This window comes from Rhinatrema bivittatum, chromosome 8 (assembly GCF_901001135.1).
Source record: "Rhinatrema bivittatum chromosome 8, aRhiBiv1.1, whole genome shotgun sequence".
Lineage (NCBI taxonomy): Eukaryota > Metazoa > Chordata > Amphibia > Gymnophiona > Rhinatrematidae > Rhinatrema > Rhinatrema bivittatum.
The window spans coordinates 200,799,460-200,817,368 of NC_042622.1; the positions used below are offsets into that span (position 1 = coordinate 200,799,460).

The following is a 17,909-nucleotide window of genomic DNA, read 5'->3' on the forward strand; positions in this document are numbered from 1 at the left end:
ATTCTTACTTGCCTGTGCCACTCCCACTTTCCCCTAGGATTCTTCTCTTTTGATGAGATAGTAATACTGAGATACATTCCATATCTCTTTGAGATTAGACAGGGCACCACCTATAACTGGCCTGATATCTCAAACTGCCCACTCTTTGTTAAGAAATATCAGCAGCGTCTATCATTATAGGCTGGTATCCAATGTTCTTTATAACTGCTATCTAAAATACAATATAATGTTACTTACTTTAGTCTTTGATCTACTTGTTGCAATAAATGGTAAAATACTGCAAGACAAGATTATTGTTTCTAAAGATGTTTTATTCTAAAGAGGATGCTGAAACATTTAGGACAATTGAGCAAAGCTGATCTGTTTCAAGACTGGCAGGCAGCCCTACAGCAGGCCACATTCTATTAGGTATGAATAATTTATAATCAAAATAACCAAATGCAATAAAAAATAGTGAAAACCACATGTACAAGAACACCATTGCCACCTCTTACTAGTAGCAGCTCACTAACTCTAGGGGGAGAAAGCTGGTACTTCCCTGCTTGATCAGCTTGTAGTCATGCTAAGCCTGTTTAATTTTTTGGCCAGCATAGGGGTTCTCCAGCCTTCTTCTCTCTTTTTGACTTGGGGCAAGGAGGCCTCCACAGCTTGTTTGTCTTGTTTTGTAGACCAGTGGAAGTAGGCTGCTTGTGACCACTTCTCTTGTGGGATAACTTTTCACAAGTTACAGTTTAACATCAGCCACTATGTTTGTATACTTTTTGGTTAGACAGTGCCATACCACATTTTTAGAGTGTGAATTGAGTTTTGGGAGAAAGGGAAGATTAGGTTCTCTTACCTGATAATTTTCTTTCCTTGAGTCCAACCAGACCAATCCAGGATGCATAGGTTTAGCACCCCTGTCAGCAGATAGGATAGAGAGGAATCTGATTCGCTGACACTACCCTTTATAGGGCACTGTGAAGCCTGCAGCACTTCGGTATAACTAACAAAGTAAATGTATTAAACTTCTCCCATGAGCTGGAGAGATTCAACAAGGCTCTTAACATTTGGTACTTAAACTAAGAACTAAACAATTTAGAAACTAATTTATACAGCAGGTTGACAACTAATAACAGTGAGACCTGGACTGGTCTGGTTGGACTCAAGGAAAGACAATTATCAGGTAAGAAAACCTAATTTCCCCTTTCTTACCAGCCACCCAGACCAGTCCAGGACACATGGAATGTACACAAGCCACCCTTAAACAGGGAGGGAGTGAGACAAGCTTGCCCTCAGGACCCTAGACCCGAAGGTGGCAAACTCCCTAGCATACAGATCCAACCCGTAATACTTTGAGAAAGTAAGCAAGGAAGACCAAGTGGCTGCCCTACAAACTTCCTCTGGTGACACTGACTGTTACTCCGTGCATGAAGTTGCTTGACTTTATGTGGTGTGAGCTCTGAGGCCCTCGGGGACTAACAATCCCTTAGATATATAAGCTGAACCAATAGCTCATTTAATCCATAGTCACTTTAGAGGAAGCTTCACCCTTCTTTCAACCACCAAAAAGGACAAATCAATGATACAATCTCCTAAAAGAGTTGGTCACCTTCAGGTATCTGAGCAAAGACCTTTTAATATTAAATGCATGCAAATCTTTAAACTCTCCTGTTGATTCCCTCTTCTTGAAAGGAATGGAGAGACAACCTTCAGTAGAAAAGAAGTGACAGTTTGAATGGATACTCCTGTTTCCGAAAATGTTAGAAATGGGACTCTGCAAAATAAAGCTTGCAATTCAGAAATATATCTTACCGAACAAACAGCTATCAGAAAAACTGTATTATGCATTAACGGGCAAATTTTAATTCGCCTGCACGCGTAAAATCCAGGGGTTGTGCACGTGGCCGGGCCTTGCGTGTGCCGCGCGCATTTTAGAAGGGGCCCAAGCGCCCACATAACCCCTGTTACACGCACAAGAGCCGGGCCTCAGGAGCTGGCGTAAGTTCTGAAACAAACAAACCAAAAACAAAAAGGTAGGAACTCTTAAGAGGTCAGGGAGACTAGGGGAAGAGGGAGGGAGGGTAGGTAGGAGAATAGGAAAGTTCCCTCGCAGTGGGAATGGTGGAGACAGAGTGACTGGCAGAGATGAACTGGTGGGGAAAGAGAGCAACTGACAAGGATGGACTGGTGGAGAGAGAACTAGCAGGGGATGGACTGGTGAAGAAAGTGACTGGCAGGGATGAACTGTAGGGCGAGCAACTGGAGGGATGGGCATGGCGGAGATGGATTGGAGGAGAGAGCAATGACAGGGTTGGATTGGTAGAAAGAGAGAGCAACTGGCAGAGATGAACTGATGGAGAGAGAGAGGGAAACTGGCAGAGATGAAAAGGTGAAGAGTGACTGGCTGGGATGGACGTGGATAGAAAGCGATTGGCAGAGATTTACTGGTGAAGGAAGAGAAAGAGATGGGGCTAGATTGGTGGAGGGAGAGATGGGAACTAGATGGGATAGACTGTGAAGCAGAGACAGAGCGTGAGAGACTGGTGGGGAAGGGTGAAAGAGGGATGTTTGCGACAGGTACACAGCACTAAAAGCGAGAGCTGAAGAGAGATTTGGTGCACATATTTCTCTCCTCTTGCCCACATGGTAGTTTTTAAATATGATGATGATGTTTTTGTTTTTTTTTTTAAGAAAATCACTTGTGACAGGGAAACCACCCTGTTAGTTCGATCTTTGTGGGGGTCTAATGAACATAAGAACATGCCATACTGGGTCAGACCAAGGGTCCATCAAGCCCAGCATCCTGTTTCCGACAGGGGCCAATCCAGGCCACAAGAACCTGGCAAGTACCCAAAAACCAAGTCTATTCCATGCTACTGCTGCTAGTAATAGCAGTGGCTATTTTCTAAGTCAACTTAATTAATAGCAGGTAATGGACTTCTCCTCCAAGAACTTATCCAATCCTTTTTTAAACACAGCTACACTAACTGCACTAACCACATCCTCTGGCAACAAATTCCAGAGTTTAATTGTGCGTTGAGTGAAAAAACTCTCTCAGATTAGTTTTAAATGTGCCACATGCCAACTTCATGGAGTGCTCCCTAGTCTTTCTATTATCTGAAAGAGTAAATAACCTATTCACATCTCCTGTTCTAGACATCTCATGATTTTAAACACCTCTATCATATCCCTCCTCAGCCGTCTCTTCTCCAAACTGAAAGTCCTAACTTCTTTAGTCTTTCCTCATAGGGGAGCTGTTCCATTCCACACCTGCCTGTTACCAAATTTCATACAGGCAGAGACGGGACAACACCGCTCATAAAGCAAGAGAGACACTGCTAAAACAGTTTGCACAATTAGCGCAAGATGCTAGGCATATCAGTGGTAGTTCTAAACAGAATAACCTTCTAAATAACAAAGAAAGCTCTGGCCCGTTTCAACCATCTAGTAAAACTACCAAAGCATCAAGATCATCAATCAGAAACAATTCTGTATTGGAATGGGACAGAATTCAGGAGTAATCTTAGGAAATATTTCTTTACAGAGAGGGTGGTGGAAGCATGGAACAGCCTCCCAGTGGAGGTGGTGGAGACTAAAATAATATGTGAATTAAAAAAAAACATGGGATAAATACAAGGGATCTCTAAGGAAGATCTAAATTAATTGGAAAGATCTAAATTAATTGGAAAGATGGCCAGACTGGGTCTGGCCATCTTTCCAATTAATCTGGGTCATATGGCCTTTACAGAAACTTGCAGAACAAGAATATTTCCCCTTACCACTTACTATAAAAAATATTCAAATTCTGGTGTCACCTCAGTAACAGCAACACAGCTCCCTCCACTACCAGGAACATTATATAATATAAAATCCTGCAAAAAATGTACTCAGCACCTATAGGAAACTGCCATACCTAATTGCCAGACTCAAGCAATAACAACTCTACCTATGAAAAGGCAACACTACAAATATTATATCAGCCCCTAAAACACCAATATGATTCCTATTAAGGTAACAGAACAAAGAAGGCTGCTATAGATCCCTATACAGAAACTATATGCTAGCAGAATACCTCAAAATAAAGTCACACATGCAGAACAAAGACAGACCCTTGCCAAATACAGAATAAGGAGACCATCAAGTATAAATGCAAATGTGCAGACAAAAACTGAACTGGAAACCACAAGAAGCCAAACTCTGTACGTAGTGCAACACAAAAAACCAGAAACCTCACCATTCCTCATAAAACAAACAATACAATCAAGAATTATAAACTATCAACAATAAAACCATACTAATAAAAAAATATTTCAAAACAACTGACATAGAACATCCAATAATTAACAAGTCAAATTATTTTTAAATTTCCCCAAACACCAATAAAATATTTCAAAACACCAGAGACAACAAACAGCCAACAATTATAATTAATAAGGATTAAAAAATTACTCACTCTCCATAACTGGGAGCTCTTGATTTCTAGTTAGAGCATTGGACTACGACCCAGGGAAACCAGGGTTCAAATCCCACTGTCGCTCCTTGTGACCTTGGGCAAGCCACTTTACCCTCTGTTGCCTCAGGTACAAAATTAGAATGTAAGCCCTGTGGGGCTAGGGAAATACCTATAGTACTTGAATGTAATAAGCTTTGATGTACACTTTGAAGTGCCGGACAGCGGTATATAAAAAAAAATAAATCTAAATCTAAAATCTAGTCACCCTGAGATTTCCATGGATTAGTGGGGGCAAGAGGTGCACAAACTTTCCCCTCTCTCTCATTCACATAGTCCCTCTTTCATATACGCAGATGCTCACACACACACTCTCTCTAATGCACATACACTCGCTTCCTCTCTCTTATTCACACACGCAAGCTCCCTCTTTCTCATTCATAAGGGCTCTCACACAAACACACAAGCTCTGTCTCTCATATACACACAGGCTCTCTCTCACACACTAAGTTCCCACTCTCTCACCTGGGCCTCTCCCTGTCTCCTTCCTGGAGTCTGCAGGAGAAGGGGGCTCCCAGGGCATTCTCCTCACTCAGGATGTTAGTGGGTTTGGATACACTGGCAGCCCCACAGCCTCCTTTAGTTTTCAGATGTTGTGGGATAGGATGCGCTGGCAGCCTGTCGGGGCTCCTCTTTTGTGGCCACTGTGGGATGAGGTCCACGATGGCCTGTCATGGTGTAGGCTCCTCGCACATCTCACTTCCCACGGACCCCCTTTTATGGCCTGGCGATCCCCTAGCTGTTTGTGGACTACAAGTTGTGAACCACTATTCTCTTGGGTCTTTTCCTTACACAGCTGGCTCCACTTGTTTTTATTTAATATTCAATTGTGACATGGCCTGAGACAGAATGGAGGGAAGTTCTTCTCTCCTAAACAATGACAATTTGTGGATCAGCCTCCTCTGCCAGGGGAATTTCACCTTCTTCTAGGGCAGGGATGGCCAAATCCGATCCTTAAGAGCCACAAATAGGTCTGGTTTTCAGGATATCCACAATAAATATGAATGAGATAGATTTGCATGCACCACCTCCGTTGTATAAAAATCTCTCTCATGCATATTCATTATATATATATTAACAACCAGGCCTGCCTGTGGCTCTTGAGGACTAGAGTTGGCCACTCCTGCTCTAGCGGTTCACCTTCTAAATTACTGTGCTTTTCAGACGTTCCTCAACTGAACCTGCTCCTGAATCCAACAAAACCAAGCCCAGTTCTCCTTCTGGATCCAATATGCATCTCTGATAAATCATGGCCTAAAGGTCCTTTTCTCCTAAGTCTAGTGAAATGGACCTACCCCCTGATATCCCATCCCTTAGACAAAAGGCATTATGCATCAAAAGAATAAACTATGGCAAAAAGAAGGAGGAGAGTCCAGAGGCACACAGTGTATTCCCTTTTTTCATAAACTTTTCTCCCCCTGAGGCTTATTAACATTCCCCTCCACATGGAAAAGGCTTGAAGGTTCTTCAAAGGATTCCTTTAAAGAGCCGCTGCCTCCTGGGGCAGACAAAATGGTTGCTGCCACCATTTTGGCAGAACCCTGTACTCCCGAGTGATCTGCATCGACATAAATACAGAAAATGACTTCCCTATGGCCTCTTCAGACAATCTCCATGCACACAGCTGTGGTAAACTGCAGCCATGGAAGAGCTCCCACAGCAGCCTACAAACAAGTAGTGCCTTCCGCACTCCACAGAAACTGACATGAAGAGAAGGCAGCTTAAAATTTAAAATCAATTAAAAGTAAATTACCATGGCACAGCTGTTCTTCCTGCTGGGGAGAAGGGTGTAACATGCAACTAGAGGATTTCCCTTCTCTGAGCCGACAAACCTCTCATTTTTATTTTTTAACAACTTTATAGAAAAAAAAATGCTTCCCTGAAGAAGAAAAGTCTGAAGCAACAAACTGGACTGAAGAATTCTTCATATCTGTCAGGGATAGACAACCCACCTGGTGAAGGGAGGGAGAAAACAGACTCAACCAGTAGGGAAGGAAAGAGGGTGCCAACTCCACTGACTTTCAAATCCTTCTTAATCTCATGGACAAAGTCACCAATCCCCTCTGCTCATTCCTACTTCACTAGGAAGAATGTCCCCAGGACAAAACATCCTAGGAGCAATTTGCCTCAATTTCTAAGCTGCAGGATTCAGCAACTCTGCCATCTACTGGAGACAGAGAAATACTGAGGTGCTGCAGGCTTCACAATACCCTATAAGGGGTGGTGTCAGTGAATCAGATTCTTCTCTGTCTCCATCTGCTGGCAGGGATGATAATCCCATATGGCCTGGACTGGTCTGGATGGACAATAAGGAAGTGCTTTTTACTGCATGTTTTCTTAAAAGAGATACCTCAACCATGTATCTAAAATAGGAAGCTTGTTTTTAATATATAGAAAACTAAGAGTTAGTACTAAACTTGTTTCTGCACTCCTTGGCACTACTATTGTCTTCCTGGCCTTACTCTTTCTTCTTAAAACCTCATCTTCCATTTTTGTATTTTCTTAATCTTTATTTCAATGCAAGTTCAGTCCGTGCAGTAATGCTTAAACCAGTCTTCAGGCCTTCTACTGTCCCTGAAATAGTCTGATTTTCAGGACATCCCTAATAAATATACATGGGATATCTGCATACATTGGAGGCAGTGCTTACAAGTTATCTCCTACTGTAACAATTCTGGCAGATTGCCAGCCAACTCACTAGCAGAGGCCCTTACTGAGCCAGGCTGAGCCATGCTCATATAGGCATCAAGGCAGGAACTAGAGCAGTTCCTGCCTTGATGCCTATATGACTCAGCAAGCCCAGCCCTATTTAACCCTGCCTCTCCCACAATTCAGTGCCTCATCATTGAGTCACCTTGGCTCTTTGCTTTGGTCCACTGTGGCCTTCTTGCTCTGCCTTGCCTTGTGGCCTTCAGGCCTTTCAGTCTGTCACGTGCCTATCTAGTCCTGTCCAGTACTCTTTGTGGCCCCTGTTCCCAGTAGGCCTTTTGTTACAAACTGTGTTGCTCTCTTCAGGCCCTTGCCTCCAGTCCCTGCATTGTACCCAGCTCCTGGATGTCTCCAGCTCCAGTCCTGGTCTCCAGTTCCAGCTCTATCTTCAGTTCTTGCCTTGCCTCCAGCCCCCACCCAGTCCAACCGCCACCACTTCAATAAGTCCTGCCGGCCTACAGTACCTGCATGCTCAATCCAAGGGACAGGGGGCTGGCCAAGCAGAATACCTTGTCCTGTCCAGCCTTGAAGCCATGTACCGGCTCCTGCAGGGGGAATTCCCAGACCCAGCTGGTCCCCCAGCATATTCATTAGAGGCATGCCGAAAACCCAACAGTCTCATCAATCTGAGTTAACTAGCTCTATCTCCCCAAATCTCCTCTTTTTCTGGAGCTCTGTATACCTGCCTGTAATATTCTAATACTTCTGTCCTGATCTTTTTAACATGTGACATCTTCTATCTCTAGAAAGTCAGCACTTCACCTCTTTAATCAGATACAAACATTTCTTTTCTTCTCTCCCTTACCAATATGCTGTCCAGCAAATCTCTTTGCTGCCTGCCTATCGTTTCCAGCTGGATGGCCAGCAATTGTGTAAAGTTCAATAGGGATAAAACAGTTTCTCCTACCTTGCTGATTTCTCTAGCTCCATTTTCTCAGTTTCTCTCCCTTCCAGGTAAAAAAAATGTTCAAGTCTCACATTTTTGCTTATTGTAGTCAAATAGCATATTCTCTCAACCAAGATAGTTTAGCCACTTCAGTAAACATTTATAAACTTGGACGAATTCTTTGAGAGTAGTGTTATTTATGAGTGTTCAGGTTCAGTGAGCTGGTATCAGAAATGCCAATTCAGGGATTTGCTCTGATTATCCTCAAGAAAGAATTTCTTAGTTGAGGGAATAAACGTGCCTCAGGTTTTACAGTTTTGTTTGACATCCTCTGTATAATTTAATACAGATATACTATTTCACTTTTGTAAACCATGCCCAATTAACTTCATTTATAGAATTCTTTATAGTACAGATGATCCTGATTAATAGAGGCTGTCGTACAGGGTGAAGTACTTCATAGCCAATTTATGTTTATCAAGTGCTTTGACTTAAAAAAAACAAAACAAAACAACTTTAGTATCCACTTTTGATGTAAGGTGGTGATGTGTAAGGTCAAAACTCATCTACGCAACTAACTTGTGATTCATCATAAACATCATTAAAAAACAAGTATATTACAGTACATTATTTGGGGGGATTTGAGAAATGAAAAGATGAGAAAAAGTATGCCACATTTCTTAAATGTCACATTTAATGTTTTCACCATTGTACTTCAAATCTACATTTTACAAAAGTGACCAGCCAGTGTGCCGATTGAATCTTCCAGCTTCTGAGACTACCTTTTCACACCAACTCTCTCTCTTAGGTGCTTTCTCCCTGAACAAAACAGAACACTTTTTTCTCATTCAGAAGACTTGAAATGCTTCAGTTGGTTTTATTCTCAGTAGCCACATAAACAACAATTAAAAAACCCCCCAAAAAACAAAGACACTAAACCATCTTTGTTTTGGCGATTCAAACATCCATCTCATTCACAGCAAATAATTACTTCATTGAAGTTAAAACTTCCAAAACGCAACTTATTATCTATTCATTTCCACTTTGAACTCAGCGTCCTTGGGATGAAAATATTCTGCTAAACACAGATAAGTTACAGTAACTTCAACAGTTAATTGTCCATTACAAACACCAAAGCTTTATTCCCCCAGAACAATGCTTAAATTTTTTTTTTAAGATGATCCATTAGGATTTCTTTGTACAGGTGAAAAACAATCTTCAATTTTATAAGATCTTCTTTTTTTCTTTCTTTTTTGTTTTAATATAAAAGTTGGAAGGGACATTCAAGTTTCAAGTCTCCACACTGAACTTAAAAAAACAAAAAAGTCATGTGGAGGTAAACAAACCAAGTTGTATACTCCAGGAGGTAGAGGACTTCAGTTTGTGTTCATATATACATATGCACAGAAAAACTCAGTGTTCCAACAGAAAAGGAAAATAAAATAGCCCAAACAAAAATAATGTACTACTGTGACATTTTCAAGACTTCCACAGCTTTGCCTAGAGACAAACACAATTGACATAACCTATGTGCTGTTTTATTCATTGTTGCAAGTGGGTTTCTTTTTCTTTTGCTTGTTTGTTTTAAATTGTCCATTGCAGGAAAAAGAATTCTCATAAAATTGTCACAGGCCTAATATGTGCAAGCTAAGTGATCTCTATATAGCAATCATGGCAGGTGAAAAATGGGACGATGCCTTTTGAAATTTGTCCAGCAACAGAATTATTCACACAAATGGAAAATGCATGCTCTGGGAATCAATGCATGAAAGCTGAAAAAACCCTCTAATAAAAATAGATTATATATATGTATATATATGTATATATTTATACTAGGCAAGGGAACAGATGTTTTGTCTCTTCTACTCACAAACTCTCAATCTTTTTTTCTATTATTTTTTTGTGTTTCTTTAAAATTATTTTTTATTCATTTATTTTTAACAGCACACATCATCAGCATGGCTCTTGTGAAAAATTAAATTTAAAGCAACAGTACTACCTAGATTGCTCATGATATCAATCTGTTTGCTTCCTGTTTAGAATCTGTGTAGGCTGTAATATCTTATAGGATCAACCATAAAGATATTGTCATATCTGAGCTTTGGTGACCAATTGAAGAAGCAACCTATGTATTCTCAAAAACTCATGTATGCAAATATCTTTTTGGTTGCTTCATTAAAAGGAATTACAGTCTATAAATACTTCCGTTTTCTCTAGTACCAATATAGCTATTAGAATCCTGTTTCTTGGTTTTAATGCATTTTCTTTTGGTCTTATCCCAAGTTGCCTTTCTATTTACAAATTGTACACATTTTTGGCCACACACCCCTTTTTAAAATTCTCCTTTCTTCAATCAGTTCTTCAGTTGGTGCTATATTCATGCTTTTAATACATAGTGTAAAGTCTACATGGGATTCTGAAAAGAAGCAAAATCCCAATTTCTGCAGACTTTCTGGGGCTAATTTTGTAACCTTGCACTTAAGTTAGCCGGAAAATATGTGCATAAATTACACCAATTTTCAAAGCGGGCTTAGTGCATAAGTCCACTTAAAGAATTATTTCACCAAATCTTCCCACTTAAATTACACCTGTTAAAACATTCATACAAATTTCCCATGAAAATTTGCATGCATACAGTTAAAATCCAAGAGTGTGCGTATAAGTGCAAGCCTCCCCAGTTTCATCCTGGGAATGCCTCTGCTCAGTCTGACTAAACTTACGTATGAACAGGACAGGTATATGTAAATTTACCTGCATATGGGATAGGCAATTTTTCAAAAGGCCATTTCTGCATGTAAAATACTCTTTTAACCATGGAAATAAATGCCTTTGAAAATTATCATTTCTATGGCTGATGTAGTTATAGAGGAGGAACTTTACCAAATTGCAAACTTAGAAATTAAATAGACATGAATGATTTTGTTTTAATTGCCAACTGAATTACCAAAGCAATACCTTTTCATTGAACTAACTTAATACATTTCTGATTAGCTTTTGAGAATTATGCTCCCTTCATCAGGTCAGTGCTAAATGAGCTAAATTATATCTTGCTAGTACTGTTGCTTTAAAGGGACATTTCATAGACTGCTTGATGCCTGTTAACATGACTTCATGATTGGCCGCTATCAGACTCTCTATATTCCTTAGGAATTTTTTTTTTTAATACAATAAAAATTATTCAGGAATGGCTCAGTATCAAATATTCTGTTTTTTCTTTTGTACAATCTCATTTTTAAATAAAAAAAATAAAAAAACACAAAATAGCCCAGCTCCTCCCTACATCCTCAGAAATTTGGTTCAGTTTGCTATTTCTTCCGAGCTGAGCCATAAAACTGCACTAGAATTCATAAAACGTGTGCAACTCTGGGTAAAATATTCTTTTTCTAAAAGCACAACCACTCTATAAGATTAGACCTCTAGTACATCTCTTTTCCTAAATATTATTCATATTATACAAGTTGTGGTTGTTAATTTAAAACTTCATTAGTAAAATTACAGTACAAGCATGATTAACCTCCAGAATTGCAAATCCCAGACTCCAGTGAAGCGCTACATTTTTATCTTCAGTAGTATTAACCTTCCATTCTCACTCCCAGACCAGGGGAGATGGTGGCATCTCAGATGGCTGAGCAACAGTGGAACTGCAAGAACACAAAAACAAACAAAACTAAACCTTCATTAGGATGACAACAATGAACATAAAATGCACATTCTGTCAAACAAAATCTTCCACTTAGTAAAGATTAGCATGTTAGTGTTTTGTATCTTTTTTTTATATTTTGCTTTTTTGCTTTTTATCTTTTTGTTAATTGTGCCATCAAATCTCCTTATTGCTGCATTGGCTTCTCTGTGCATAGTGTGCTAGCATAAACAGATATGCTTTGTTTTTCCTTCTACTTCTTTCCTTCTTGCTTTATTTTTTATCAAAATGTGTTTGATATTATATTGTAAATGCCTATAAATATTTAAAAATAAAGATTAATTCAAAGAAAATCTAAGAAAACATGACACTATAGTACTTTCTGAAAAAAAGGTCATTTAAAATATTCAATAAACAGAATTCTCATAATTTACAGTGCAGAAGGGCCAAGTCACCCAAAGATAAACTCAGGCCAATAATACACCATTACTGCAAAGACATTTTGGCTCCAATGAGGGGATGATCAATCACGTATCATGAACAGCATTCACAGCAGCGGTTTTGTATATCTGACTTGTGTACATCTCTTTCAGGCCGATGCAATATGAGCGCATAAAAAACGTGCGCCCAAACTGGGCACATATTTTTTGAACGCACTCACATCCACCTGTCCTGGGCGCTCGATGCAATAAGTAAATCAGCTGCCATGCTTAAAAGGTCGCAAATAGGAAATTGTGGGTCTCTAGCGCTCTGGAGAAGTGGCTATGCATCTAGAACAGGTTGGCCAGAGCTCCCTTCCCACCACTTGCAGGGCTGTTTATTTATTTATTTATCTATCGAGTTTTATATACAGTCGTTCGGTTTCTCCATCACAACGGTTTACAAAGTTTCAATGTTTAACAGAGTGTCCAAAAAATTCATATGCTTGTTAAAGTTATCTAAACATCATTTGGATTTTAAATTGTACGGGTTAACTTGTGTGTTTTGGATTGGTTCTGTATGTTTATTTGGGTCGGTGGGGAGGGAAAATGTGGCGTAGAGTCATAGGGTGTTTTGGAAGGCTTTGGTGGACATCCAAGTTTTTAGATCTTTTTTGAAGGTTTTAAAATTTTGTTGTGTTCTCAGTTTGGTTGGGAGGGAGTTCCATAGTTCAGGGCTTCCAAGGGTAATAGCTCTTTTCCGAGTTGAGGTGAGTTTGTGATGCGCAGGTGGAATTTTTAAAAGTCCTTTGTTAGCTGATCAGAGATTTCTTTTTGGTGAGTGGAGTTCTATGGAAGCACTTAGCCAATTTGTTTGTTTTTCATATATTATTTTGTGTATTATGGATAGCATTTTGTAGTCTATCCTGTGTTTTATTGGCTGCCAGTGTAGAGAGATGAGAGTTGGGGTAATGTAATCGTATTTTTTTATTCATGTGAATATTCTGGTGGCTGTGTTTTGAAGGATTTGGAGAGGTCGGATGGTGGTGAGAGGTAAGTTGAATAGTAGGGAGTTGCAATAATCCAGGTTGGAGAAAATGAGTAGTTGGAGGACTGTTCTGAAATTGTTGGGGGAAAGGAAAGGTTTTAGGTGTCGTAGGGTTAGGAGTTTGTGATATCTGTCTTTGATTTTTGCTGAGATGTGGTTCTTGAAGGATAGTTCCTTGTCAATTATGACTCCTAGGTTGCGGGCATGGGTGACAGGGGAGATTGCCATCTTTTGATTCATTATGTTGAGTGGTGGTATGTGTGAGAGGTTGTTTTTCCTATCCAGCATGATAATTTCTGTCTTATCGATGTTTAGGATAAGTCTCATGTTGGTTAGTAGTAGTTTTATTTTGGTGAGGTAGTGGCTGTTTTTTTGTAGGTGTCCACTAGGGATTTGTGTATTGGGATGAGTATTTGGATGTCATCAGCATATATGAAGTGAGTCAATTTAAGGTTTGAGAGGAAGTGGCATATCGGGAGAAGATAAATGTTGAAGAGTGTCGCCGATAGTGCGGAACCTTGGGGAACTCCAGTTTCAAGGTTTATTTTCTTTGAGAGGATGTCGTTGATTGATACCTGGGAGGTCCTTTGTGAGACATCAGGCTATTTCGATGCGATGGCTGGAATCTGTTGAGAACTACCTGAGACAACTTAACCTTAGGGTTTTGAATTTTCCCAAAGTAGTGGGTGAGATACCACTACTAACGTTTAAAAGATACCTGAAAGAAATTCTGCAGATTCCGGACGAACAAATACCAGCTGTTAAAAAGATTTTGTACTTAAAGCAAAGACAGAGCCATTCTCTTCTTTAAATACCTGTCAACTATGAAGGGCATTGCGCTCCCTGTCACTATTTGAATGCTGTTGCCAGGTATGTGTCATTATTGTTCTCTGTATCTTATAAGTTGTGTATTATATGTAGGTCGGCTGTAAGTCCCTCAATTTTCCTGACTTTTGTCAATTTGTTTGTTTTACAGTTTTTGTGTGAATTCCTGTATGGCGGTCCCCCCCGATGCAGCCCGCGGCGAAACACGGGACCGTGTCGGGGGACGCCATTAAGCTGGTGTTCGTTTAAAACTGTGGAGTTGCCTATTGAAATATAAAAACTTCTTAACCATAATACGCTGTTTGGAGTATTTTGTTAGGATCGAATATTCATCTGCATTATTTGTACTTTGCGAGACTTCAATTACCCCAATATTGACTGGGTAAATGTATCATCGGGACACGCTAGAGAGATAAAGTTCCTGGATGGAATAAATGATAGCTTTTACGGAGCAATTGGTTCAGTAACAGACGAGAGAGGGATCAATTTTAGATCTAATTCTCAGTGGAGAACAGGATATGGTGAGAGAGGTAACGGTGGTGGGGCCGCTTGGCAATAGTGATCATAATATGATCAAATTTGATTTAATGACTGGAAGGGGGACAGTAAGCAAATCCATAGCTCTCGTGCTAAACTTTCAAAAGGGAAACTTTGATAAAATGTTGCATGCGGGGGAGTGGGGGATTGTGCAACGTGTATGTTAAAGTCTCCTAAGATGATGATGGGCTTGTTGATGGATAGTTTGGACAAGAAGAATTCTATTAGTGGTGAGCAGTTCCGATCCAGTGAATTGGGGGGGCAGATCTGTAGGAGAGGTGAGTCGAATAGAGCAATTTCTAGTGGTGGGTGGGTGTTGGTTGGGAGTAGTTTCATCTGTAGGTTTTTTTTTTTACTATTAACATTAGGCCTCCTCCTTTCTTTTTAGTTTGTGGGATTGAAAACGTTCTGTAGATGGGGTGGGGTTATTGATTTGGTTGATTAAGACTGGGTCACTGTTTCTTATCCATGTTTCCGTGATGGCTATGAAGTCTGGTTTCTGATCATCAAGTAGATCAGAGATGACGGATATTTTCTTTACTATGGATTGTGCATTGATTAGAAGGAATGATAGTGCTATGTAGCTGCTGTAGATCTTTGTGTTGATATGAGTGATGTTTGATTGTTGGTGATTACTGTGTTTCTTTGGTTTTTTCTTGTTTCTTCCTGTGGGTTATCCATGCTTTGATCTTTTCTGTGGGGTTTGAGGTGGATGTAGTGAGGGGGTTGAGTGTTTGTTATTTCTTGTGGAGTCTGGGTTTGGCCGCGGTCCGAGGGGACACCTGGGGAGCGTGCTTGCTCTTGTGGTCAGTCTGGCGCTGGTGGATGATGTCACCAGGAGGGGCAGGTTTCCCGTCCGGGGAGGCAGGGGCACTCTCTGGTGGTCCTCGGAGTGCTTTCTCTGCCTCTCCTCCGCTTCCTGCCGGCCGCTGCCGACCCCAGAGGATGCCTGGGCGGCACGCCTTCTCTTGTAGTTGGTCCGGCGCTGGTGGATAATGTCACCAGGAGGGTCATGTTTCCCGTCCGGGGAGGCAGGGGCGCTCTGGTGGTCCTTAGGGCACTCTCTCTGCCTCTCCTCCGCTTCCTGCCGGCCACTGCCAGCCCCAGAGGATGCTGCAGTCCGAGGGGACACCTGGGCAGCACGCCTGCTCTTGTGGTCGGTCCGGCGCTAGTGGATGTCGTCACCAGGAGGGGCAGGTTTCCTGTCCGGGGAGTCAGGGGCGCTCTGGTGGTCCTCGGGGCGCTCTCTCTGCCTCTCCTCCACTTCCTGCCAGCCGCTGCCGACCCCGGAGGATGCCGCAGTCCGAGGGGACGTCTGGGCAGCACACCTGCTCTTGTGGTCAGTCCGGTACTGGTGGATGATGTCACCAGGAGGGGCGGGTTTCCCGACCGGGGAGGCAGGGGCACTCTGGTGGTCCTCGGGGTGCTCTCACTGCCTCTTTTCCGCTTCGTGCACTTCCTGCTGGCCGCTGCCGATCCCGGAGGATGCCGTGGTCAGAGGAGACGCCTTGGGAGCGTGCCTGATGGATTGGTCATTTTCACTGACATGCGACAGTGAATGGACCAATTGGCAGGAAGTGAAGGAGTGAATAAATTAATATCAAGTGCCCAACACTTAATATTAATGTATTCACTCCTTCACACACTACCCAGCAGGAGTTCCAACTGGGCCAGACCTTGGGGATGCTGCTTTCTGTGGTTCCCACTATGAGGAACCACAGAAAGCAGGATTTTTTTTTTTTATTGTTGAGCCCTTGAGTGGGATATAATTCTGCTTTCTGTGGTTCCTCTTATTTAGTATCGCTAGGATATTAATAGGAGGAATCACGGAAAGCAGGATTTTATCTTTTTTAATCAGCCCTTAAGCATGCATGCTTTGACGCCTGCTCCCGGGCAGACGTTAAATTTTCAGCATTAAAATGGGTGCTGTGGGGGGCGCGCTGACATCATCGCCGGGAATGGTCGCCTGAAGCGAGAGCTCCCTGCGGCGTTTCTTGTATAAAGCCTTTTTTCGCATGATATTTCTCGTTTAACGAGTTATTAATATCTGGGCACCCAGCCTGATAAGGAGGAGATGGCATCGAAACGCAAAAACCTGGATCTTATGCAATTTTCCTACACAAAATCGCCTGACAATGTCGCGGATATGCTGGCGGAGCAGGCCGCGAGTGAGACCTCGGAGCTCGATTGTGAACATACCGCGCCTGCGTCCCTAGCCGAGCTTACCACCCGTACGGAACTTAGAGAGTGGTTTATAGACCTCAGGCGCGACCTCAAACAGCATAAACAAGACTTGCTGACCTCCATCTCCGAGGTAAGAGAAGAGCTTGCAGCGGTGGGGAACCGAGTGGACGATTTAGATATTCGTTTTGAGCAGCACGAGAAGGATATGCATAAAATGGCGGATGATTCGAAGCAGACCCAGGCCACTCTTAAAATCTTGCACGAAAAGGTCGAGGACCTTAAAAACCGATCCTGCCGTAATAATATCCGTATCAGGGGCGTACCTGAACTCCCTGAGTATATGAACTGCGTAGACGTGGTGACTCGGATCTTTCATGCTATCCTGCAAACAGACGCCGGGGGGGGGGGGGACGGAGAATTAGTGGCGAGATCTGAGGCCTTTCATATCGAACGGGCACATCGAGTACAAGGACCCCGCAACACTGAAAAACCCAGAGACATATTAACGTGCCTCCAGACTTTCCAGGAAAAAACTCTCCTTTATAATGCATCCAGGAAACAAAAAGAGTGGCTCTGGGAAACTCATAAATTGAATATTTTCAATGATCTGGCAGCATCTACCTATGCGCAAACGCTTTGACCTTCGTCCTGCTACTTTGGTACTACAGGAAAACAACATTCGCTACCGCTGGACTTTTCCTTTCAGTTTACTGTTTACGGTAGATGGTGTCACTCACTGGGTTAGAGACATGGCGGAGGCGGCTGAAGCCTTTAGCAAAACTAAATTCTTGTTGCCGCCCTCTGCCATTCCTACACACTCCAGATCTGGGAAGCCGACGGTGGCAGCGGGCTGGCAACTCTAAGCGCTTGGAACGTCAGAGAGGTCCTACTAGCTCTTCACTAACACCGCCGGTGCGTTGACCAGAGGCAGTGCTACTTCTCTTTGTTTACTTTTTAATGCACCGCCTGATCATCGGTAGCTGGGTGCCCATTGGACTCACATGTTATAAAGCGAGGCTTTACCTTTTATTTTTTCAGTTGTTTCTATAAGCCGCAGGGTGGGCGGCTTCACCATAGGTGGCTAAGACCCCTGAGTTGGGAAGTATCCGGACAGAGGATACAAGTGATTTGGGATTGGGTTGGGAGGGGCTACCTTTCCTACATGAGCC

At 42.0% G+C, this 17,909-nt stretch overlaps 1 protein-coding gene across 4 annotated transcripts in view; it reads right to left on the reverse strand.

Annotated features, from left to right (window-relative positions):
* Window positions 1–17,909, reverse strand: part of NLK (nemo like kinase) — a 642,623-nt gene that overhangs the window by 37,657 nt on the left and 587,057 nt on the right. For 2 of the 4 annotated variants that reach the window (XM_029612542.1, XM_029612541.1), the window contains one exon: window positions 8,764–11,728. In XM_029612542.1, coding sequence (XP_029468402.1) covers window positions 11,674–11,728 — 55 coding nt within the window. In that variant the 3' untranslated portion in view covers window positions 8,764–11,673. Of the gene's footprint in view, window positions 1–8,763; window positions 11,729–17,909 lie in introns of those variants that run through there. The other 2 variants (XR_003858198.1, XR_003858197.1) reach the window with 2 other exon arrangements.